The sequence below is a fragment of the Lutjanus erythropterus genome, chromosome 1 (genome assembly GCF_056507025.1).
Source record: "Lutjanus erythropterus isolate fLutEry1 chromosome 1, fLutEry1.hap2, whole genome shotgun sequence".
Classification (NCBI taxonomy): domain Eukaryota; kingdom Metazoa; phylum Chordata; class Actinopteri; order Lutjaniformes; family Lutjanidae; genus Lutjanus; species Lutjanus erythropterus.
Genome location: NC_139317.1, coordinates 41,144,520 through 41,171,706, shown reverse-complemented (window position 1 = coordinate 41,171,706; position 27,187 = coordinate 41,144,520). Strand labels below are relative to the sequence as shown.

The following is a 27,187-nucleotide window of genomic DNA, read 5'->3' as shown; positions in this document are numbered from 1 at the left end:
ATTTTATTTTTTTTTTCGGTCAGAAAATAAATTAAAGACAAGTATGAGGACTTAAGTGCTCTTAAAAATAATTATCTGCAGAATTTCAAAAGTGCATAGCTGCCAGTCTGAATATAAGGCTGTTTTCGTTGTTCTTCTAAAGTTGACATTTTGCTGATCTGAGGTTTTAACAGAAGGTCACTATTCTGCCAAATAGAGATGGAGTTTGTTCGGAGTTGTTATTTTACTAAAGGTGGCTGAATGTGACGTGTAAAACGTTTCACAATGAGGTTTCACTACACGTACAGTAACTAGGTATAATCCCTTATGATGAACCTGATCCAAGATGTTTTTGGTCCTTGGAATGTGTGCTTCAAATTCCTGTCTAATCTGCAAGACTTGAGAAAAACTGAAAATTAATCCCCCGGGGTGTCTGCTACCACTTTTAATTTTCAGTGTCAGTGGTGATAAACTCAAGACACCCAACAGTGCAGAAAGAGTACCATCAAATGTAATGCAAATACAAAGTTTTTCCATTCATTGTTCCTGAGATATATTACAAAAAATATATACAAAAATAGAGATTGTGATATCACCTTTTCCGTGAAACAACCATTACAAGACAAAACACACCAATTTAAGAATGTAAAAAACACAGGATTAAATTGAAAGACAATGGACATGGAGATCAAGTGCTGCGCAGACGAATGGCAGATTTTGGTTGGCAGACAGCTTTAGGCTGAGCTGTGCTCTGGGGTCACAGGGCCAGGATCAGACTCCACATGCATTCTAAAGGAGGAAACAGGAACTGTGTCTCTGCTGCTCTGACTGGTCACGGGGTCAGAGGTCACAGATAGACTCACAGTGCTCAGCATTTTGTAAACATATTCACATCGTCGCAGAGCCCTTATCAAAACACACCAAAGAACAGGAAACCTTTCCCTCTCAAAAACAAGAGGTGTCGCACGCAACACGCAGCAACCCCCGGGGGTTTCCACAGGGTAGGAAGAGAGGAAAAACCTACACCATACACCACTTTTCAGATGTGTCATTAAGTTTGTAACAGATTATTTGTTCGATCATATAGTTGCTCTTTAGCTTTTGCCATATACACATTACCTTTACCCACTTACTAGCTGGAAAAGCAGACTATTCCCTCCTCTTAATGATCATTTGTAAGTAAGTGCACTGTCTGTGGCCACTCTGTTATGCCGAGTGCAGAGGAATGACAAATTTACATCCAAAGGGTGAGTGGTAGCGGATTCCAACTTCCTGGAAAACCAGCTTAGGGATGCCAATGTCACAGAGGTAGACCCTGCTGTCCGCCTTGGCTAAAGGTAGAGGAAGGCCCAAAGAGAGGGTCCACTTTGCCTCCACAGCCTGATGCTCGCTGACTGCAGGATCAATACTCAGGACCGGCGCCCGGTTCTCGTTGGCCCAGTCAGCAGCTGATTTGTACCAGGGCTGCTCCCTCAGCAGGCCGTTCTCGTGGCAGTCCAGGCAGTTGATGACCAGATCGACGGGGCTGGCTGGCAGGTCTGGGAGAGAAGAAAAGAGAAGAAAGAGAGACGTAAGAGAAAATGTATGGTGAGCTGGTCACTATTATATATACTATTTATTGCTCCCTCAGAGTCTATGATCAGAACGGCATCCATAGCAACAGCCTGTTACTCAGAAACAACAGTTTTGAATGTCATAATTTTCTCCACATGTAGTGTTTTATAGTATATTTTTATACTGTGCATTATATTGATATTCTGTAGACCTATATCTTATTGTCTATAGAATATGCTAACACCTTTTCTACTATTTTGCATTGTGGTATTTTAATTTTTTTTTAGATTTCTGCCTTCTTATGTTTACATGGTATGTATTTACTGTTTCCATATAATGCCTGGGTAACCTGTTGCTGTAAAACAAGGATTTCCTGATTTGGGATCAATAAAGTACTTCCAACCAACCATCTATTTCAAAGTTGCCTGAAACAGAAAAATCTGAAAATATACTTTTGGTGCACATGAGCTTGACACTCTAAAATAATCATTATTATCTACAGGGATCTAAAATGCATAGCCTGATAAATAAGTGAGTATGGAAATGGTACAAAAAGGTTTTTTTGTCAAGGTGTTTTAAAATATGCTTCTCCACTAGAGGGCAACATTTATCTGTGCAGGTTTGTTCCAACAGCACTGCATGAATTGATCCTTACATAGACTGAATGTGTATACATTGATCACAATCACTCTGGACACAGATCAGTCCATACACATAATGAATAGAGAGGAGACAGATTTAATCATGTAAAAAATGCATGTTCAGCGTGTTCTACCTTTGACGCTGGCCACCTGCTTGCCGCTGGTCCTGCTGTAGAGGCTGACCTCACTGGCGACTGACTCCTGCATTTTAAGAAAGTTGGGCAGGAACAGGATGACCTCCACTTCGTGGTTGGCCAGGTGTCGACCGCAGCTGATGCCCTGTGCTCCCTGGATGTGTGGCCCACACAGAAGCACCACAGTGGGCCTCTGGTGGACATTTTTTGGGGTGAGTCTGGGGACATTAAAGTGAGGACAAAGAGATTACTTCACAAACAAAGACAACCAATATAGTATTCAGGTGTTAAACAATAAGTACATTATCAAATAAATAGCATATATCTTGTTGCTGACTGGCTGATATCCGCTTCTTGCTAAGTATGCTGCTCCCTTGGCTGGGAATCAGCTGCAAAATCACCTAAACCTCCGAGAGCTTATGTTTGTCCCTGTGTTATTTGCACTGCTGACTGTTGTAACCAGGACACAAAGAGAGATTCTTACTCTTTTACCCTTGGTTAAATAAAGATTAAAAAACATACAACCCAGCCAATTGAGAGCATGAGACATGATTGTCTAAGGACACCAGGGATCCTGCTATCCTGCCAATGTACACAGCATGTGCTATTCTGAACTTGCACGCAATGTTAAGTCATACTGTGATTCAATCAATTTGCAACACAACTGTTAACAGTAATAAGAGTTACCAACAGGTAGGTTAAACATACATAGCTGCCTCAAAATGATGGTACAGGGATACAACTAATGTATATAACCCTTTGTAGAAAACATTTTTTTTAAAAATCATTACCAACAATAATGGAAAGTCCAACAAGGCCTTGGTAATGTCATATGTTTAACGACCTTACTTTTTTATTAGCTACTTCTTTTCCCCCCAAATCTCCATAGTGTAGTTTTGTAACTAGTGAGACAGTTGATGAGCTGACTAATCTCCCCCTGTTATTTATATTTATCTGATCCATTAAATGCATCATTAACTGTGGCATAAAAGCTGCAGTCTGCCAAAGAGTTCTTCATTGTGATTATGGGAACACTGCTGATGGAGTCCATATTTGGCGGCAGCTTCTGAACCAGCGGTTCTCAAATGTTTTTCAATAATGTAGGCCCTCTGAAATACTTTTTGACCCAAGTATGCTCTGACCAGTGTAAAACATTTTTGTAGAAATAAAAGGCCTATTTAATACAGTGTCAGCTCATTGAGATAAAGCCCATTAAAACATATTCTTCCCAATACTAACGGTATTTTGTTGGCTTTGTCTTCGCTTTCTTTTTCACTTCTTACTCTTTGTTTTCAGCTGTATTAGCGCTATGTTTCAGTGAAGTTCACTTTCTTGCTTTTAGTCTGTCTTTCAATACAGAAACTGGCTTCCCGCTCACAGTGAACATGATTTTGTTTGTTGCTTTCTTTTTCTGCAACGTTTTACATCAGTCGACAGTTTTTGATTTACAGTTGGATTGAAAATATGAATGCTTAATATCAAATGTGGTTTGTGGAACTTACATTTACATTTTTATTTTTTTGATAAAGTATAATTATTTTAAGGATTATACATGGTTTATATTTTATTAAATTTTCATTTATGAAAAATCTCTGCAGTACTCCAAGGTACCCAGGGGTACTAGTACGCCCATTTGAGAAACACTGTTCCAAACCATGTCGACCATTTTATTCATTATCACAGTTGTAAAACATCCTATTAATTATTACTTATATGGGAGAAATGATTTGGAAGCTTGATGTGAGACTTGTATATCTGTACACTTTTTGAGAATGAATTGGGAGCCTGTTGTCTGTCAGGGAAATAGTGGAACACATTGTAGTGTCTGTGATCTTTGTATTACAATACAAAATTAAACTTGATCTGAGCTCATAGTAGTTCCAGTGTAAATTTGAGACAGGCAAGTATTACAGCGCTAAATTTATAAAAGGATCAGAGACAGTAAACCTGTTTGTTATATGAGCCTCTACGCTGTGGCTCTTTGATCTTTGAAAGAGACTACGCCGCTCATGAATGAGCAGCTAAACAACACCAAACAGTGCTGCTACAGTCTATTAGGATGTTGTTGACCTGCGGTGTGACTGCTCACTGTGGTGCTTTCCTACGAAAACAAACCCTGAGGGGGGGGTCAAGGTTAACACCTCACCCTCATGTAGAAACATGGTAGTAAAGATGATTGCCATGGAAACTGGAAAACATGACATGAAAACAAAAAGTTGGACAGAGCAGCTCTAATGATTGTACAACTACTCAGACAGGCATGTTTGGTCCATTGTTGTGCACTGCTCTTATTATCATACTAATGACAGCGGCTCTGCTCTGTATTGTACGTCACATGAGTAGTCAGATGAGTACGCCAGGAACTGATTAACTTCATTCTTTTACATACTTAAACAGATTTTGGTAGCGTGCCTAATTACACCAGAGCCCATTGTGGTATGCCTTACCTGTTTGGTCCACCCAGCAGAGTGAGAGCCATCTGACTGGAACAAACACCTATGGTCTCCAGCCTGCGCTCAACAGACAGGCCCCAGCGCTCTGCAGCTGCTAGTAGACGCTTGTGAAGCTCATAGGGCACGCTGGGAACCACCAGGCCTGAATCTGCAGAGAGAAAATGTGAGGAAAGGTAGATAGATAGATGCATGTTGTCATTTCTGATGTAACACATAAAAACATCATACTGTTCTAGCAAACATCTGTCTAGATGAAGCGGCCTTAAAAGAGACACCACGCACAAGAAGAGAAATTCTCCAGTAGCAATAAAATCTGTCATTAACATTCCTCCACTGCTATCAAAGTCATGTCAAGCATCATGCCAAAACCAGGTAACTAAGGCCTGTCTTGTTTATTGGTAAATACACTCAGTCCACTGTCCAAATACAGAGGCACTGAGAATTTTTTTTTCCAGTTGACTACATTTACCATCAACACTGGGCATTAGAGGTGCATAGAGACATCATTATTTCTATCTGTTCAACTAATAAATTGATCTCTCTCTGTATTTAGATAGAAGACTGTGGGCATGCTTCATGCCAGAGCTCATGTTACATTGGGAAAATGTTTTATATCTAACATAATATTTACTGGTAAAATTTTGAATTCTGAAATATATTTCCCCATTCTCAGACTGTACTTTTCATCTCTCTCTCCTTTTATTTTGAACGTAACTAAGTTTTATTAACTGTCTGAAAACCACCACCTCCCCTTTAACCATTGGATATTGAAAAATCAATCAGATATACAAGTACAAAAAAATATCCTTCAGTTGCTTAGCACTGATTTACAGTGGCTGATTCAGGTAGGTGCGACCTTATTTAACTATGCTGAGGTAATCATGGTTCTGACCATTTATGAATAATACTGAGCAACTTTAGAAGAAGTATCTGTCTCCATTGCATTCTTTGTGCTTTCATAAATAATGTATTCAGATTCTGGTACATCCCCACTGGACATCCACAGTTTCCCTTAAATTTCAAAATCTCTATCTCTAAAACAGAGGAAGAAAAAATAAAAAAATAAATAAATCAAGGTTAGGAAAATGGTACTAAATCTAATCTGGGGAAATATTCATCCAAAATTAACTCCTGGAAGAACAGCTGAAAAATATTTTCACACATATTTGTCCTCTTACATTTCTCCATTCGTTAGAGGGGTCTGATGTGTATCATATTTTCTAAATTAGACCTGAATTGTAATACATCTTCATAAGAACTATGTCAGTTTATCTTCATCAGTCCACCTTGAAAAACAACAGCTGGACTAGAAGCACAACCCAGAAACCTGACCTCTAAGATAATGTCAAATATTGGTCTACAGATATGTGCCCCCAGGTTCTCAGGGGTGGTGCAAGCAACACAGATCCTTATGCAAGGAACCCAATCCTCAAGGAAAAGCCCTTCCTCCTCCTCATGACCTGCTCTTGTTCCCATCACGGAAGATTCTCCATTTCCTCTCCTGTTTGTCACTGCTGTCTGCAGCAACAAAGGGAAGATTGGCAGCCTTTACAAAACATGACAAACATGAGGCAGCCAGAGTGAGACGCCTATTCCCTGCGGGCCCTGAGTTCACACGCACCATCACATGGTTTCTGACCAATCCCCAACTCTTAGCTCTGGGCTGTGGCTGCACTGGGCTGGACCCCCCACATCGGCTGCAGGTTGGCGTGACAAAAACGGGAACAAACATCATATACATATGAACACCCGCACCTGTATCCCAACGGCTCGTGGTGAGAGATTGGGAAGGGGGGGGGGCATTTGGTAGGCACATTGGTAACTGGGCTGAACAGGGGATTCAGTTCCTTAAAATAAATCGTTGACTCATTTGTCGATGGCTATTGAACAAAAATGTTCTTTTAAACATACCAAGGTACTGCCAAAGGGCTGTTTTCTTTGTTACACAGCTGTGCAAGAATAAAAACTACAGCATTTCCCCCTTTTCACATTAAGCGCTGCACTCAGATATTGGCAGTGGACTTTGACAGAGTTCACTTGGTAACAAGGGAGCAATGAGGTCACTATGGCAAATGTTACAATACATACACCACTTACAACAATAAGGAAACTACTTTTCCTTGTTCCCTCCAGTATCTGGACAAAACTGGGAGAAACTGAAGTGAGGAACAATATACCCTCCCTTAATGATAACTGTCAGGGTGCCCCTCAGCGGGACACTTAACACATCACAGCAGTGGTTGAGGACTAGTTGTGTAGGGCAGCTCAAATAAAATATTATGATTTCTGGGGGTGACGCAGTTGGAGCCTGGTCGATGGTGGAGTGTTACTGATATCCATGTTTAAGATTTAAATGATATATCTGCCACTGTTAATTTTCTTAGAGTGTGTAACACAACATACACAAGCAGTTTTGATATTGATACCTAAAATTTGCTTGAGACATTTTACAGTTGAAAAGTTAACTTGTGACTTCTCTCTATTATGTAACAGCATCTTTGGCATTTCTGTAATGCAATCTCTTGTAACTTACCAGTTGGTTTATATGCCAATATAAATATATTAGCAATAAGCTAATTTTGACGTGATCTACATGGTCATGGAGAGACTCACTGATGATCAAGGAGAACAAAGGACAGCCCCTCAATTTGGATTCAACAGAAGAGCTACTGTAGCACAAATTGCTGAGAAAGTTCATGGTGGCTATGATAGAAAGGTGTCAGAACACAGTGCACTGCACTTTGCTACAGAGCCACAGACTGGTCAGAATGCACATGCTGGCTCTTGTCCACTGCTGACAGCACCCACAGTGGGCATGTGAGTGTCAGAGACATGCCATGGAGCAACCGAAGAAGGTGTCCTGGTATTGGAAAGGTCATGACTTGGATTCCAAACTCCCCTGATCTCATTCCGATTGAGCATCTGTGGGATGTGCTGGAACAAGAAGTGCAGTTCATGAAGGTTCCGCCTCGCAACTTACAGGACACAAAGGATCTGACGCTAACTTCTTGGGGCCAGATCTCTGCAGAGAACCAAGTCACATGGACCCAACTTTGGGCTACACTGTGTAGTCCTTCATTATCACAAGGGTTTTATTGATGGAGGCCTGACGTGCAGCACATCACTCTTCAGACCACTTTTAAAAGATGTTTCGGGTGTTTAGCTTTGGCTTGGGAACTATTCTTAATCATATACCTAGTGGTACATATGGATTGGACAAACTAAATACATTTAACATTTTTCACCCTTCCACTGTAACATCAACATTGTTTAAAGTCTAATCTGTTATATAATTCACCTTCTCTTCAGTGACCATCTTTCTTTTGAGAAAAATGCTTAAATCCCTTTGCTTTTATCTGTCTTGTCATGTCAAGTCACCTAACCTTGTCAGAATTGTTCTCCTGTGTGTATTTTCTGAATTACTGTATTACAGAAGTACAATTCAGCCTTTTATCGCTGTACAAACTGGAGTGTGTGGAAACCTTTAAAGAGCCTTTGCTAATCCCTAGCTGTCTATTGCCTGTGGCACATTAGAAGGGTAATGAAAGTCAAGCTGGGGGAACTGCACGGCTCAGGATCCCTTTGATAAATAAAGCTGCTGGGAGGCAGTTAAGTCCTTAATGGCCTCCTACAGATCTCTGGCCTGGTAGCTGAGAACTTGGTGGCTTTGCTGGCGTGCACGAATTCACTCGGACACACACGCTCATGCCAGCACACACCTCATCCCATGATGTGCTCACAATGAGCTGAGGTACAAATACATATACACCCACAACACGGACAAAGTGACACACACACACACACACACACACACCCACATCCACAAGATAATTACATATAAACACAGGGAGTCATGCCGTGCCTGACTGAAATCCTCGCTTATCTTTAGGTTGGCCCTGCTCCCCTCCCACTATTATTTTATTGATACCACACAAAAGACTGTTAATATGTTTCAGTGGGTAACAGAAATCTGGAACATGCCAATCCTCACATGAGCGATAAGTACAGGAAAGTCAACTGCCTCTTGTCATGCAAACTGGTGCCTTGAGTGCCAAGCTCAGGGAAGTGGGAGTTACACTAGTATGCACTAATTGCTTTTCAACCATCCCACCAGGTGCGCGTCTTTAATAACTCGCTTGCTGAAGTTGCCGCCACCAAAACAACCCCCCCTTTTTACATACACACGCCATCTCCTCCTCTTCACTCTCTCACACACATGCAGTGATTTATGCAGACACACACACCCACTTTCGATGTGGAGCAAAAACAAACTCAACAGTCAACTAGCTAAACCGGGTAGCCATGAGTATGCAGCAGCACTAAAATAAACTGAGCTGGAAGCAATCCTTCAAGCATGACAAGGGAACTGACGGGACTGAAAGCAATACACGCTGGCTGGATGCGAGCCATGTGAGACTGAGGCTTGGCTGGGATAGGGAGGGTTAGATGAGGCTGTTCGATTCCTCTCTGCTGCACCGCAAGAGATGAACTCTGTTGACCTGCACTCCAGGAGCTGGCAAGATAGGGAACTGTTTCATCTGTGCACAGAACAGATGCTTAATTTCGTAAACTGTGCAATAAAAAAAAAAACCCTCGGAAATACATTTGGTGCCAACTGCTTAATGTTGGAGATTTTTGCATTGTTTCGCACAAATCACATATCAATCAAACCTTGTAACATACTGGATTTCATTGGATTTTCTGTTAGTAAAGTTTGTTTCTGTTCTGTTTCTTTCAATTTATCTGTTCAGCCATAGTGAGTACCACAATTACTCAGTTATGTTTCGAATATTCTAAACAAGCTGTGATTGCTGTTGCTGTTGCTGGACACTTCTTGCAAAGTTGCAAACCGTGAAGTCTTACTGGCAGGTGTGCAAGTTCAAAATCCCTTCACCTTCATCAGGGCAAAGAACCAAAATATCCTGGACACTGTTTGATATTTGTAGTCATGTTAGGGTTATCAAGATACCAGGATTTTAATCTTTGATACAGTACAAGCACAAAATCTAGAATATTTTTTTCTTAATTACCTGCACACAGTGCTGGTACATAAAAAGTTGGTGAACACTGTCTGTTTTTGCTGTAAACCAAATTTCAGGTCGGATTCAACAGAAGCAAGGTCTTTACCAAGCATGAAGATCTTTCCTTTTTATAGTATCAGTACTTTTGACACTATCAAATGTTAGTATAGTATTATTTTAAACAATGTGGTATTGGAAAGTATGGAAGTATTGATACTTTTGACAGCCTTAACTCGGCAGCATTTAAGTCTTCCATTTTTCATCAAGTAAAATAATTTAGGACTAGCTGAACATTTGAGAAGCGAAGTGCTGCAAATAAAGGGAGTGCAAATGATCAAAAGTGTGCATGATTTTTGGATTCTTTCACTGAGTTTATGATCCCACACATCTGTGTGATAACGTCAAAACTGCGGCTTAAAACTTAAAATGTTTACTGTGGTTACTGTCTCTCTCAACCTCCTGCTCTACCTGACAGCATGCAGTTTCAAGAGAAGATCACACACCAAGTTTCCAAGTTTGTATTCTGCTTTTTCCAAAGTGATAAGGCATAAATAAATAAACCAAGAAATAAATAAATAAACAAATAAAAGAAAACTAGGAAAACCAGTCCACAGTTGGCGTGGTTGCAACTTGTGTTGCGGCCTGGCTTGTCTGCACTGAGGTTTCACTGCACAGCTGGAGTCGATCACACCCGAGGAAAGCAAGACAATAGCAGAACTAAACTTACACAGACTGCGACCTTTACAATAAACAATAGTCTATAGAAACAGGCCTGACAAAAACCCCCATGCTGGTGCGTTATGGCAACGCTAATATACACCTCGGCACTTTGTTCTTCTTCCTCTATTCTCATATTGTTGATTTATCTGTTTACTGGCAAAGATTCCAGGTCAAGAGCACTGGGGTTTGTTCCTGCTTCAGAGGTGCTGTTTATGTAAGGTTGTACGGCGGCATGCTAATTACAGAGTGCAGAGGATGGGGATTATGATGACAGCCCTGGGAAGCAGATCTGCCTGCACGGTAAGAAAAGGAGGCTCTGCTTGGCAGCTGTCTGCTCAATGGTAGACAGCTGCTCCTGCTGAGCTGCGCTGTGTCACCGTAGTAAGATACAGACTGGCATAAAATCCTAGAAATACCATCACTGCTACAACTGACCTGTCACCTACACAACCTTGGGAATAAGCAGCTAAAATTCCTATTTATCATCATACTTGTTTCAGTCATCTTAGTCCTATTATTGTTCAGGACAGGGGAGAGACGGCACAATAGCACCTGAGCAGACATAAACAGCTGGGATTAGAGGAAGTTGGTGGCAAAACTAAAGAGAAGCTCAGAGGGAAATTTACCAACACAACAACATTTTTTGTCATGATCAATTCTCACAATCAACATCAAACTAGATTTACCACCTTGTAGTAAATCAGTCACCCTGGTGTCTTTACTTAGAGACTATTTTTACAGAGGAGTACAAAAAGGACTGATAGAGATCTTCAAATGTTTTTGCAGAACATTATGTCACAATTAAAACCCTTGACCTGATATTTGCCACACAGATGTACTGGTCTATATCACTATTGGCATATATGTTGTTAAATGTTCACCTATATAAAAACTTGTACAATGTAAATTGTTTTTTGTTAGCTTTACAGACAGCTTTTTACGTATATTTGATACTTTTTTAAAATTGAGGTTTAATTTATCCATATATTTTATCCTATTTGTGTTGTTTTTATTTAGAACTATACAAAAATAAAGATAAAATTTCACTATTTAATCTTCCTAAAATCATTTTGAACAATAAAGTTTATTATTAAACTATATTAAAATATTCTGCCTTCATTACATATCTTTGTCATAAGTGTGAACCACGTTTGAAGGATCATTGAAAAAAAATGTGTGTTATGTATTTTGTATATTATATTCTGTATATAGAATATCAGTTAATATCTCAATACGGATTTTTTTTTGCGCTCTAATATCTGTATCAGCCCCAAAAATCCAATATTGATCAGGGCCTACTCACAGTGACCCTGATCACCAACTTCTAATCAGTTCTTCTGAGTCCAGGTGGACATTTGTACTAAATTCAAAAGAATTCCCTCGAGGCAGTCTTAAGATATTGTGTTTGCAAGAATGGCATAAAAAAGTTAAAATGTATTCATTACACCATAAACAACACAAAACACAAATTATCTTTCACCAAGATAATTTAGTTGGACTAGACCTGTTTCAGAGCATCATGTCTACTAATTACTTTAAAGGTGAACTTTAAATTTATTTATTTATTGTACATGTATAAGCATACACAGTGCAAGTATACAGTCAGATTCAGTGTGCATTTTACCCAGCCTGTTATTAGGAGCAGTGGGCAGCTTCCCAGCAGCCCCTGCAGACCACCTCCAGATTTAAGTCAGTACTTTGGTCAGGGGTAATGACAGGAGAAGTGACATAGCATACAGGTTTTTTGGGTTTTTTTTTTAACTATGTGTTGTGGCCAGAAAAAATGGAATTTGATTGCTCTACTTTCAGTGTAAGATCATACCTCAGCCCCTTCTCCATTACTACCCACCCTCCACCTTCTCACTGCTCTGACTGAGCTGTATGTCTCACACCGTGGACTCCAGGGCCTGTGTTAGTGTGCCGTTTACTTATCTTATGTCTGTATTAACCAGTTACGTAACAACGCAGTTACAGGAGTGAGCTACAATGTGAGAGAAGACAGGTTTATCATCTCTGTGGGCCTATTGGAGGGGGTGGTGATGGGATTGAAGTTCCCCAAGTTCCCCCCATGATAAACAGTAACCAAGAGGATACAATTCCACGCCGCCTGCCCCAAGGTGACCCCTCTCTGACCAGTGGGAGACATAAGTGTCCACTGTACCTCCCTTTATAGCACGTGTTTTTTTTTATTGTGTTAATTAGAAAGAAACACTGCAGTTCATTCTTCAACATTGTGCTCATGATCAAGTGTAAAAAAAAAGTTTAAAATGTTTAAAATTTTAGCAAGAGCTGTAACTCTGGTCCAAAACAGTGTTATTAGATAAATGGATGGTACTCCTGGTCAAAGTTTAAACACAGTGGAAAAAAACGACTCCTTCCAAAACAAACAATGTGTTCACAACGCTGACATGCTCACTGATAAAATGTCCCACAGGGGGATTTCATTTTATCTCAAGGTATTTCCCAGTACAAAGAGACACAGTCTAAACTCTCATGTGAAATTAGATCATGGTGAGTGTGTACAATCTTGCTGAAAAGCACAGGAAGTGTTAGCAGGAGTCTGAGGGCAGGTGTACTAGTAATGTTGTCACGTGGGTTCATAAAACCGTAAGAGCAGCTCTAAGCAACACCTGAATGGTCCCTTTTCTTTCCTCGTGTCAAACAAAAACCCCCATATAACAAAGTCTTGTAGGCGCACAGCTTGTTCTTACACACTGAGATTGTGATTGATGTGCTTTACGAAAAAAATCTGCCCTCAAACCAATGAGTAAATAAAAAAACAATTTTACTGACCAAAGAAGAAAAGATTGCATTGTATGATGTACAGTAGTACTCCACAAGTACTGAAATGATTAATCAGTTAATCAGTAAAGTAATGGAATTAGTTTAGAGCTGTAATGATGAGTGAAATAGTCAAATGAATGAAAATTAATTCCCAGCTGTTTTGATAATGGATTATATCATTTCAGTCATTCTCAAGCAAAAATGTCAAAAATTTTCTGTTTCCAGCTTTTTAAATGTAAGTAAATGTATGTAAATTTTTCTGCTTTCGTTGGGTTTCAATTTGAAGCAATTTGAAGACATCACTGGGCTCTTGGAAACTGTTTCCACAATTTTATAGACTAAACAAGCAATCGATTAATTGTGGAAAATAATCATTGGTTGCTGCCCTAAATTAGTTCCTACTGAAAATGCAAATATATAAAATGTATAGTTGTTACAATATATAGTTTTATTTATATATATATAAAAAGCCTGAATCATTTTCTGAAACAGCTGAGGACTGTCTTTTTTACCACGAGTAAGTAATGCATTTGACAACTACTATTTTATTTTGGCTACGCTGACAAAACTTAGCTGAAACAATTAATTGTTTGTTTTGTTCTTTTTATGGCATTTGCTGACAATAAGAAAAATATTTAATATCCCCAGTTATCCTTCAAGGAACTCACCTTTGGCTCTGATAAACTGCAACAGATATTGTTCACTTTATTTTTTGTCCTTACAGACTAGCCACCCCAGTTCTCTATGGTTCATGTCAGGATCAGCTACAGAAATGTGTTTAAGGATTCTACTAAATTCTAACCAGAAAAATGGAGCTGAGAGCCAGTTTCCCTAAAACACCTCATGAGTCAACAACCTTTTTAGTAAGTATTACATAAGAACCTGAACAATGCTCCCATACACATGTGAGTGTCTGTGTGTGTGTGTGCGTCTGTGTGTGTGAATGTACGAGTATGCATGTGCATTTTGTTCGTACCTGTACAGTACTCTTTGCCCCCATGCTGGGGCACTGTTATCTGTCTGTAGATGACGGGCTTCCCCTCCAGAATGTTCTCATCATGGCGGTAGGACGCAGGCTTCTGTTCACCCTGCGTGCTGTGATGCTGTGCTTTGCTGCTGTGGCTGTTTATCCCATCAATCTGTGAGAAGACAGCAGCTTTGTCAAACAGAGCCAGGTTTCCCTCAAAGTCAAAGTCTGTGTCCAGGTCCTCATCAGTGCCGTCTCCAAAGCACTCATCGTCCTTTGGCCTCATCGACGGTCCAGCACCTCCGTTCCTCACACTGTTTCTCTTTGTTGTGGCCTGTGCTGCCCCTCTGCTGTTAGATGAATCTGTAGGGGCTGGAGAAGACAGATGTATTAAGGTGTGAGCAAAAATTAAACACAATAGCCACGCTTAAAACAGACACAAAAATCCATTTGCCAGCAAAATATTGCATCAGAAATGAACAGCTCAAAGATCACACTGCTTATTGTCCAGACTTTGTGAAGCGTTTGATGAAAGAAATGTCATATTTACAGATACAGACAGAGCAGGAATCTGCAACTGCTCCTATCAAAACAGCCATTTTGGGCCAAAATAAATCTGTCTGGAGCCACAATTATTAAATTCTCTACTTTCCTTTGAGACTTTTCTGTTTTTAGATTTGACATTCTAGGGAGACTCTAAATAAATATTAAATAATTTTACTAGGTGTATAGGCTTTTTATTTTGATAATTGGAGAAAATAAGAATAATTTTAGGCTTACAACAGTACTCCTGACTCCTGACCTATATACTGAATCACCTTCCTAAAAATTCTCACTCCCACATTTAGCCTGTCTATAATGAAATGTAATAATGTAATGTTCAAGATTACTTTTGTTTTATTTGTCCTTAAGAGAATTTTGTCTTGGACATAAAGACTGCCACATACAGAGGTGTAGTTATTTTGTACCATTGTTTCATTGTTTGTTTTGTCATGTCTGTGTCAAATTGCCTGTGTCTCGTCTTTCTTCACCTATAAATTAAGAAAAAGAAAAAAATGATTAAATCAGGACCCAATCCAGGGTACTCTGGAAATAAGATCACGTCAAATAGTAAATGGACATCCACTGCACTGCAATGATGCGCTAAAAGAATCAAATTGAGAAACTCTGGCATTATACATCAAACTTAATTTATTATTAACTCAGTTTTCAAAACTGATTTCATAATTTTGCTGTAGTTGTCCTTGTAGAAAAACAAAGACATTTTCAGCCACATTGTTGCACATTTATTTCTACTTATTACACTTTTGCTAATAGCTGCTGGATTAAATGATTACTTCCAACAATCAAATGTATCTACACTCAACCACTGAAACACAGATTTTATAAAAAATGTCAAACTGTTGCCCAAATATTTTTGATTCTGATATACTGAAAGGAATTTTGGCCGCACTTTACTTAGACACACTTTAAACTTTACTCCTGTTTAGCCTTCATGGGCAATATATAAACATGTAAATATTGTAATAATGTAGCTGTAGAAGATACAAGAATTTATTATTGTATTTGTCAACAATTACAACTAATACTGTACATTAATAAACACTTAAAATGTTTTTGTAGCTGCATACAACTACATCATAGTCAAATGCTTGCATACAAAATGCTAAAACTGATTACTTTAAGTGTTTTCAAATCAAAATATCCCTAAGTGCAAAAGTAATTTGTGAGTGAAGAGTGCAAAGTTTTTATTAAACAATAATTATTTTATCATATATAGCTTGACATATAACAATAATGAGGAAATCTCATCTCAATCAAGGTTTTAACCCAATTAATTTAATTTAACCCAAGAGGAAAAATCCAAACAAGAGTATGAGAACAGTACTGTAACATACTGTAAATGCTGACTTAATAACGTCCAGTTTCAGTATCGGATCCCTTGGAGTGGTTGGCTTTACTCTGGACTACCACAGGTCTATCTTGGCTTTAATCTCAAACTCAAAATGCAAAGATTACCCAGAAATCCTCCATCCCTCAGCCTAATCACCCCTGAAAGGAGCTATGAGCAGTGTTACTATATATCATCACGTTGCATAAATGCTGTAATCCATGCACAATACATCTCTGCACTCAGCAGTCTCAGATTCGGACTAGATGTTCAAAACCCTTTTATCTTGTGTAACTCTGACTGGCAACTCTTCTTATCCTCTCACGGCTAGTTACTATAACCCAGTGAGAACAAAACACCGCTGACACACAAAACATACAGTGGCCGACTGAGCGTTGCTCAATAAAGTTTACATACATGTAAGCACAAACAAAAAAAAAAAAAAAACTAAATGAACAGAGAACAAAAAAAAAGAAAAAGAAAAACTGGAAAAACCTGGCCTTCAACCCCAACCATGCTCAGCTCTCACGCTAACTAGGAGACAGAGAGGCATAGTCGCACGCTACTGTCACTGTGACAGCTAAGGTACTTTGGACTCTCTCACGCAAGACACTGGGAGGCTCAGTCATAGTACACTGGCATTGATACAAAGCCGCTCACAAACTATGAGCTAACTTGAAACCTGCCTCAATATCACAATACGGCCTTACACCCACCACGACAGTGACAGACGGATTTCTTTGCATTCATTCAGCTGTCAGTTGGTGTGTCGGCATGCAATTAATGCTTCCACCACTCCAATATTGAGTAATACCAGAGTGACTAATTTCCCACTAAACACACAGTGTACTAGTACATGATTGACTAACTAGAATCCATTATAAGTAGTAAATAAAACATTAGTGGGACTGGTCCAGCTGGGGAGAACAGTGGTGGGTTAGTGTGTGAACAGGGATAAAAAACTAGCATCCTTATAACAACAAGCCAAGGATGTCTTTATTTACAAGGAAGTGTTTTGTCATGCTAAGAATCAAGAATCTGAGTGAACTGGGCAGAGATCCAAGTACAACAGCCTAATGAATAACAAGTAGAGAGACAGACAGTGAACTTCACTGATTTCACTTTAGAAAAATGTATCACCGCAAATTAGTACAACTACTGTACGCAAGCCAGGAATATTTCAAACTGAATTATGGGTTCTAAAATTGTACAGTTAAATACGAAGTGCACACGCTAAATATCCAGGCTGATAAATTATGTGAAAAAACTATTATTTATTATTCCAATTATGAAACAATGGATAAATATCAGCTCTATAAAATTAAAGGATTTGACAGATTATGTCAAAGCATAAATTAATTTGAATTCTGAGGCAAAATGCTCTCTTGTCTTTCTGATGTACTTTACTAGAAAAAAAAATGAACATTTGAAGAGTCAGAGCTGATATTTTCATTTTTGTTACAATAAATTTGGTTAGTTTGGAGCTCTGGAATATTAAATCATCAAACTGTGATCTTTTTAAAAATACAAAAATTTGGATATCAAGACTGATATACTGATACACCAGATATTTCTCATATGTATGCCTGTAATATTGATACCTTAAAACCCAATAAAATGTTAATCATAAAAAAAATACAAAAATGTGAAATTATTGGTTATGTTATCAGTATCTGACATTAGATGCAGGATAAAAAATTCACATCATACACCCTTAATTAATACATACATATTAAAACACAGTGCAAAGGTTTTTTTTAACACCATAATTCTGTAAGGCTGTTGATCAATGTTATCAGGAATGGACAAATCAGCTGATAAAGATACAGATACAAAGATATCAGGGGATTGACAGGCCAAAGAGGGGTAAATAGACTCAAACATAGAGCTGCAACAATTAATTAGTTAATCAATTATTAATCGAATATTAAATTAATGGCCAACTATTTTGATAAGTGAGTAATCGTTCTGAGTCCTTGAGTCCTGGTTTCATTTTTCCTCTACGACAGTAAACTGAATATCTTTGGGTTGTGGACAAAAGATATTTGAGGACATCAACTTGGGCTCTGGAAAACGCATCAATTGATTTTCATAATTTTTTGACATTTTATAGGACAACCAACTAATCATTTAATAGAGAAAATAACCAACAGATGAATCAATAATGAAAAAAAAAAATCATTAGTTGCAGCCCTATTCAGTGTGATCTCAGTGTGAAAATGTTGAGTTGTATCAATGTGAACCTACACTAAACATGGACATACAGCAAAACCTTTCCAAGATTATACAGAGGTTTAAAGGAAACCTGGAGCAGGGATTTGTGGGGAGAAAATTAAGCATGCAGAGGTAGCATGCTGGTTATGGGAACAGTTTTCATAAGGGCAGACTCTGGAGGTCCTCTTCCAAAATGCTCTTTTAATGAGATCTGTTTGGGCCTAATGGAATTCGACTTCTGGAGGCCTATGCATCATTCACAAAAGCAGTTCCTAAATTCCCATCCTACTCTCCCAGAAAGATCAATGGCAGATATTCAGAAACCATTTCTGGAATCCGCGATCTTGTATAAGCAACGGCCCACCCTGCTTTCTCTTCTTTGTGGCCGGGGGCTTCTTGGGAGCATGGCATTGCGTGTGAAAGGACCAGCCCTGCCCAAGCCACTCAGCACTTTGGCCCCATGCAATTTGGGCATTAGCTCCCTGGCCACCAGCCTGAGAGCTGGAGATTAAAATAAAAACTCAAAAGGTAAACATTGCTTCCACAATTGATATCGCTTTGGCCTTCCGAGCACACTGGGACAACACGGCTTCCTGTCGGGGAGGAGGGGATGGGGGCGGGGGGGCCCAGTTTCCTGTGCTGAGCAGGAGCAAGGGGAGGGAGAGAGGGAGAGGACAGGAGGGCACCGAGGCACGAAAGCCAGGCTTTGCATAACCTTCTCTTTAGGAGCAGACACGGAGAGGGAGGGGGAATGTTTATTGATCTTAGTCACACACGTATTGTAAAGAGGAACTTTGGTACAAGCCTTTAGCACGCTATGGGAATCTTAGGGGGGAGTCATGGCAAGACACTCTTTGGTCCCATGCTCATGCTTCGTAATAGGAGCTAGTGACACACAGGGAGCAGCGCTGGGTCAACAAGCTACAAGTCTTGCTGACACAAAATGAAAAATGCAGACTGCATGAAAACATTTCTTTTCCACAACTTTTTTTTTCTGAAAAAGAGACTGTCCTCCTATTATGCAAGCTTCATCTTCCATGCAGTGTTGCACAGGAAAACACAGAGGCAGAGGTCATTTTTACAACCAGGCTGAAGAATATTACCCATTGTCCACTGGCCAATTCTATTGACCTCTGGCTTCTCCATTGTTTGGTGATCCTGAGTGTGAAAGTGAACTGACTTTAACTGATTCCTGCAGAGGCCGCAGAGCTGTCCACACAAACTTCCTGCTGACTGTGTGTTGACAAGAGGAAATGCCATTTTTAACTTTTATCTTATCAGGAAGGTTGAGTAACACATTCTTATTTTTACAACTACATGTACATCTTAGATCAGGAGAATGCAAATGTGCTTTTTTGTATAATGTGTGTCAAAACGACCTCCACTGCATAACTGAGACATGTGACTGCCCTGACAATTTAAACAATCATATTTTGAAGTTGTTTCTATTTATATTAATTATTATTATTATTATTACATTTTGGATATAAAAAGTAGGACCGTTGCAGACCAAGAATTTTTTCATTTAAATCAGATTTGGCCATACAATACAAATAATCAATGATTTGTTTTTCCTGTTCACCACACTAAATTCCTATATCAGGCTACATAAATGTGTTTTACTAGTAAGATCTGTGTGTGTTTTAATGCCATCTATGATGTGAAAACATCAGATTTTCACACATAAAATAAAATGACACTGCAGAGCAGCACTGCAGCTGCTGTCTGGCATCACCTGCCCTGCATCCTCCATGCTCCTTCACGCCGAGTAGGAACTTCATGCCCAGTTTTATTTTGGTTCTGTCGAGTTTGAATGAAGCTGATGACGATGGTTTTAGTTTTTTCAAAGGGAGTCTGGTTAGTTTGGTGAGAACAATGAAATAGCTGGTTCATCACAACGTGTCACTCTTTAAAAAAATGTTTCTCTTCTGTAGGCATCCTTTCCATAACGCACTCAGACACTTAGAAGAATCATCTGAGCATGTCAGGGGCAAAAACAAGCAACCAAGCAAGCATCACCTGCCCTGCACGCTCTGTGGTGCGATCTGGTGAAATGTCAGCGTTTCACCTGCCTTTTGTTTCTACAAGCCTTCTCGACGTCCATTACAGTTTGTTTTGTGGTTTGTGGGGATTTAGAGACTTGGATTGTGAGGTTCACCGCCAGTCATGCTCTTGTATTGGACTGTCTACAATGATACAGCTGAAGACACAAGCTGAAACCTGTTTACCAACCACTTGTTTCAGCGTCTCTCATCAGTTCCCCACCAGTGTATGTTGTCATGAGGATAGTAAGTGCACCAGCTAATATAAAAATCTATTTGTTTCCCCCCATTGATATGTTGTCCTTGTTCATTTTTATAAGCTCCTGTTTTATCCTGTAACTGTAATGCACACTGACTAAAGACAAAAAAAATGCTCGACTGGAGGAAACTGAGGGGTCTCTGACTCAAATATTGTTAACTTAATTTCACTTAATAAAACAATAAAATTTGTTGCTGCCATAAAAGTAAAACTGCAGCTTAATTGCAGGTTTTATAATTTGCTATTTTTTCACAGTTTAAATGTCAGCATTTTAGAGATTTCAAAGACTATATAAAACCATGTACAATCTGAGCAGGAGCGGAACACAAATTAACAAAAGCATTAGACGATGGAGCACATTAACTTTGAAGTCAAGTCTCAACAGTTACAGATGACGCATGACTCATAATGCATTCTCAAATGACTAACAACATCTGCCAAAGAGGAACAGTAGTCACAAGTTGACCCTCATCACTAATGACTATAAAACACTAGACAAGACACCTGCTTATCAACACATCACAAATTACTCAAGAGTACCACTACTGAGTTGAATCAACTCTTCCACAACACAGTCTGAACTCTAATATAAACAATACAATCTTGACAATGGAAGAATGTTTTGGCTAGGGCCTCTGCGTTGGATTGCATAAACATTGTTAATTGTTCCTGTTACTTTGTCTCCCCTTTCTTTAGACTCAGGAAGGTAACAATTAAGTTTTTACATTAAAGTTTAGGCAAGGGGAAGGTCTGCTAACACATTCTAACCCATTCAGATTATTCTAGACTGAATCAGACAGAATTTTACATTTCAATACAACACTAGTGTAAAAACTGATACTCTATGATAGTTCTTTCGGTACCACAGCACTAGGGCTGAATGATTTCGAAAAAATGTCTAATTATGTTTATTTTAGTGATACTGCAAATGTGATATGATTTGCAATATTACAGGAAAATATAATTTTACATCATTATTCTCATTTCTATCAAAAAAACATACAAGGTCTGATTTTTGCAGCGATCTGTACCAAATTAAAACTGCAATGATTTGTTGATAAATCAATTAATCAATTATTTGTCAACTATTAAATTACTTGGCAACTATTTTTAGTCATCAATTAATCATTTCAGCTTCTTACATGTGAATATTTTCTGGTTTCTTTACTCCTCTCTGATGGTAAACTGAATATCTCTGACTTGTGGACAAAACAAACATTTAAGGACGTCATCTTGGACTTTGGAAAAAATAATGAAAATAATTAAAAGTTGCAGCCCTACAAAGATGTTTTCTTCAGTCTGTAGAATCTGATGTGAAGGCCAGCATGTCTCTGCAGTACCACAATCATTTTACCTCTTGCGATTTGAAAATTGCAGTAGACCATATTGCGATTTTGATAAACATTTTGATTAATCGATTAATTAATTGATCAATTAATCACACACAAAATAGTGTTTTATAAATTTACAACCTGCACACAGTGGTGGTACAGGGTAACTTACTGAACACTCTCTGGTTTGGCTGCAAACTTCATTTCAGGCAGGACAATAAAGACTGACCTAAACTGAGGTCTTGAATGAGCACTCTTATATTATATATATATATATATATATATATATATATATATATATATATATATATATATATATATATATATATATATATATATATATATACATATATATATATATACATATATATATGTATATATATAGATTTTGCACTTTCACTACTATAAAATGTTAGTATTGTACCATTTTAAACAAGCAGCATTGAATAACTATCCAAGTATCAATACTTTTTACAACTTTACTGCAGACACTGTGTTGGTCCAAGTTCTTTTAAAGTTAAAGCTTCTTTTAGAGTATTATCTTATTTTGTCTATTCCCTGTATGAAGATACATATTGTTATATTCATTTTTACAAAGTCATGCTTTGTCAATTTAAAGTCTATGTAATATTCTATGTTCCTGTCACCAAATCCAGTGGAAAGACCAAAACCATCACTGAACTGATCCTACTATCAAGTTTTATTATTGCATCAAAATCCAGATATATCTCATTCCTCTGCCACAGAGCTCAGCTGTTGTCTTTAAACAATTATAAACAATGAACCACACTGTTAGACTGCGTGACATGTTCCTGTCATTAACATGACACAGCATTTTTTTTTCTTTGAGTTGACTCCACATTCACCATCCTGGTAAGCTCACAAAATGCACAACTTAAAATATTCCCCTACAAAATACACTATTTACTCTCATTTGAGGAAAGTTTGCTAAAAACTACAGTAAGTAGCTGCTTTATCAAATTACTATGTTGTACTGAAATGAAATAAAATATTTGTGGCCCATTTTTAAAGATTTATTTCATCAGAAGGAACTAGTGGGGCTTGGATCTGAGAGCCACACACCTACTATAGGGGAGTCAGGACGTACTGACAGAATGACTGCTGCACTGTTGGTTTTGGTCTTTTTCTGGGATTTGAAGACAATATCAAAAACAGATTATCAACAGCAGCCAATTCAATAAAGAAAAGCTTGTGTGCTTGAAGCATTGCCTTTTTGATGGCACTGGAGTACTGTGATTCCTCCAGTGACACTGTGACGTTACTTAGAACTTTTCAACACAGCACAATCATCTGACGTTTGAAAAATCATTTGATCTACAGAGAAACTTGAGTTCCTTCCTATTATAGGCTACAAAACATCACATGTGTCTATTGTACAATCAAGTACAGTGATGTTGAGTGACTTTGCATTTTTAGCCCATCTTCAGTGGCGGGAGTTGGGTAATATGTGAAACTGCTGAGTGTCATATTTCCTTCAGTCAGTGAACAATATCTATTTTCTTCTCCTTTAACAGAGGAGTACTGTATGGACATTGCTGTGGTAAATTCCTGATATGTTGTACATGACTTCCTATATAAACTTTGCAACAATAGCTCTGTGATTTGAGAACTAGGTAATACAGCTTCACAATGAATAAGCAAAACCTTAAAATAAACTGGGCTTTCCCAGTTTATGAAAATGGACGTCAATCTCTTAATATGTTGGAACAATTATAAAATAACCTGTCAATCATCTAGTATTCAACTGCACAATCATGCTCTCTTTGGACAGTGTTCAGTTGTTGTAGCTGGACTAACACCTGGAGTATTGAGGGTAAAGGTCACAGGCCTCAGTACAAAACCTGATTCTGTTATCTGCTACGGATGCTGTTAGTAAACTCATACTTAAAGAGCACAGTTTATATAGCAAATGAGCCAATGGTGGTAAGTCAAGTTCCTATTTGAACTGATGCTGATTCCTCAACCAAACATCCTTAATTACACAGAAAATGTCTATTAATAACTATTCAATCACACAAGCTGAAATTAGGGGGGGCTAGAATTCCATGACGTTAACAAAGTATGTTGAGTTAATGAGAAAAATTCAATCACCAAGTAATGTTAATATTTTTAAAATATTGTGATTAAACCATAGGCCACCCATGTACTTACCTCTGCGGAGGATGGTGATTGGAGCAGTGCTGGAGTGAGAGCTGTTGCTTGTCACATGCGGGTGAGTGACTCTGTCACTCTGACCATGGCGCCCTGAAGGTGTGAGGCTGGGTTCAGTTGCAGCTGCCTGGCCGGAGCTGGGCTTGTTAACTGTGTTCTGGATATCTAGGAACTTCAACTCCTTGATATCCATGGCACTAGAAGACAAATAAATCACCTTACTTGGAGCTTACACTGTGTTCTGCTGATGAATAATGTGCCGTTTCTCATATAGTTCCTACAGTATAATCTATCTAATCTACAATCGCACATGGCCTGTGTACTTCAGTGAGTGGAAAAAGGCACAAACATTTTAAGGGGTAAGTGCTTTAATTATGTACCTCTACCAAGGTTAGACAATCTTCTAAATTTAGTTAGAACTAGTTGGAAAAGTTTAATCTGCATCTGGATACTGAATCAACATACACATTGTAATAGGCAATGCTGCTAAAGATTAGGCTTAACTACCAAATGATTTCATACAAATAAGTGTAGTAGAGAATGGTAAAAATGGTCAAAAGCCCAGTCTCAGATCTAATATGCATTAAATTTGATCATGTTCATCAGCTCTTTGAAATATTTTAAGATCTGACTCTAAAACTATAATCTCCTTGGTGGTGGCAGTAAATACAAATCTGATTCATTACTGCATGCAAACATGTTTTTTTATGGAAACTGTACAGGATGAGAAAGAAATATAAACATTTAATTACTTGTAGAGCCTTCAACATGGCCTAAAAATAATTTGTAGAATTATATATATGTTTATTTATTATAATTTATTCATTATTATTGTATATAATTATTATAACTGATGAAACTTGGTTCCGTACATTCCACACTGATTTGTGGTATAAGCAGATTTGTCAGCATCCTCTTTCTTTCTTACCTGAAAGTGACCTCAGGAACAGGACATCTGATGCCATTGTGATAGGGCTGTCTCAGTGAGATGGTCTGGCTGGCTTGATCAACAGATGACACCTGTCCCTGATAAACTCCCAGCGTCAGTCCGCAGTTTATAGACACAACACTACCCAACCAGTCTGTGGCCATTCTGTTCACTCTGATCCTACGATTCAAAAATATAAACAACAGACACAAAAATCAGCCCACAGCAAATGTAATAATTGCTTTACATAGATTTCAGCTGGAGACGTAGCTACCACTGAGGATAATGAGGAGTTTTAGTCTTAGTTTTAGTCGATCAAGTAGTCATACTGGATTTTTAGGGCAGATGCTAATAATGATATCAGGGAGTAAGGTTGCAAATTGTAAGCACTTTCTTTCATCGAGCATCGGTAAAACGAACAATCAATTAATCTATTAAAAATAAATTATTTTTGATTTTTCTTACACCAAACAATACTAAATGCATTTTCGCCCTAGATTAAAGCTGTATTTCCACAGTGGCATACTGCATTTTCACTGACAATCTTATGAGACATATTTAAAGCCATAAAAGGTCTAAATCTTTAAAACATATAGTTGTATATCAAATAACATGTGGCGCACACTCATAAAAATAATCTGTCATATTTAAGAGCTTTATTTGATAGTAGACTGGATAAGTCCTTCACAACATATTAGTTGAACATCTATTAATCAAGGTTTTAAAAAAAATATATTATGCTATGTCTGCCAGTAGTGTAATGATGCTTTATAAAGGGCTGCAATTAATAATTAATTTCACTGTCTATTAATTTGTCATTTATTTTCTCAATTAACAGAATAGCGGTTTGGTCTATGAGATGTCAGAGACTTGAGACTACTGATATTCAGTTTACTATGTTATGACCCGGTATGACCAATGGCAGTTTATTCATAGAGGAGTAAAGAGACCAGAAAATAATCACATTTAAGAAGCTGAAATCAGAAAAAAAGAAAAAAAAAGAAAAGAAAAAAAATGACTCAAACAGATTATTCAATTATCAAAATAGTTTATTAATTGATTAATAATCAATAAATAGTTGCAGCTGTACTCTCAAATGAACAGATGCAAATGAAAGCAGGATATTTTACAGTTTAGCAATAAATTTAATTGTCCAAAATGACACCAGGGTATTGATGCAGTGCATTTTAGGTGGAATTAGTAACAATTAGAAATGTATATTTCACATATGAATCCTGATACAGTTGTGACAGATCAATACTGGGTCGGTCATGTCTGTTTGGGGTCTAATTAAAATTTGACTACGTTTAAACCAATGAATAATTTCATGGCTAAGGAGATGTAAAAAAATTAAAATGCACTTTTTGGAGCACATCTTTTTCTGTTGTTTCCAGAGGGGTTGAGGGTTTCTTTGAGGGGATTTTGACTTATGACCTCAGTATCTCCAACATTCAATCACACTGCGGTGCAGTGTAAGTCATTAACTTCCACCAGTGCAGAAAAGCCATACGGTAGACAGATGAAATTGTAAATTCAATTTTGACTTAACAAGTGATTGACAACTTTGTGTTGTTGGTTTCTCTGCGTATTAAAAACTACAAACGAACGAAAAGGTCTTTTCTTATGTCCCTCTATGTCGCGTGCTTTGTGAAAATATTAGCTAAGTTAGCTATCCTACCGTTTCCTTTTAAAAGGGTTTGCGTGTGTTTCGTGAACTTGCCGGAGTTAGAACTGAGTGTTTAAAACTTTGGGGGAAAGTAACGTTGAAAGTGACATCCATATGAGGGCAGTGTTCAGAGAAATATATGAAAAATCACAACATTTAGTTATACAACCAGTGAGCTGTGCTGGCTAGCTGAAGGCTAACATTAGCCTCGCTTCTATGCGCCCTGTTTGGTTTTTATCTAGCCGGACTGTCGTGAACTTGTGGCAAGTGCTTACTTCTTTGAATCTTCATCAGAGTATATTCAGTCAAAAAATGAAAAGAGTTACCTTGTCGATAAATCTGTAGCAAGAAGAAAAGCCAAAGCTCCAGCTGTTGTTGGTGCAGTCTTCCGCGTTGAGACGAACGTCACTTCCCTTATCTCCCACGTGGGT

General features: G+C 38.2%; 1 protein-coding gene across 1 annotated transcript; it reads right to left on the bottom strand.

Moving 5' to 3' along the window:
- Positions 1 to 409: 409 nt before the first annotated feature.
- LOC146333295 (enhancer of mRNA-decapping protein 3-like) lies at positions 410 to 27,187 on the bottom strand. Its single transcript, XM_084721989.1, has 7 exons — positions 27,083 to 27,187; positions 25,091 to 25,270; positions 24,163 to 24,359; positions 14,263 to 14,625; positions 4,756 to 4,909; positions 2,309 to 2,526; positions 410 to 1,517 (listed from the first exon to the last, which is right to left on the bottom strand). The coding sequence occupies exons 2-7, from the start codon at positions 25,252 to 25,254 to the stop codon at positions 1,186 to 1,188; spliced, it is 1,428 nt and encodes a 475-aa protein (XP_084578115.1). The 5' UTR covers positions 25,255 to 25,270; positions 27,083 to 27,187; the 3' UTR covers positions 410 to 1,185.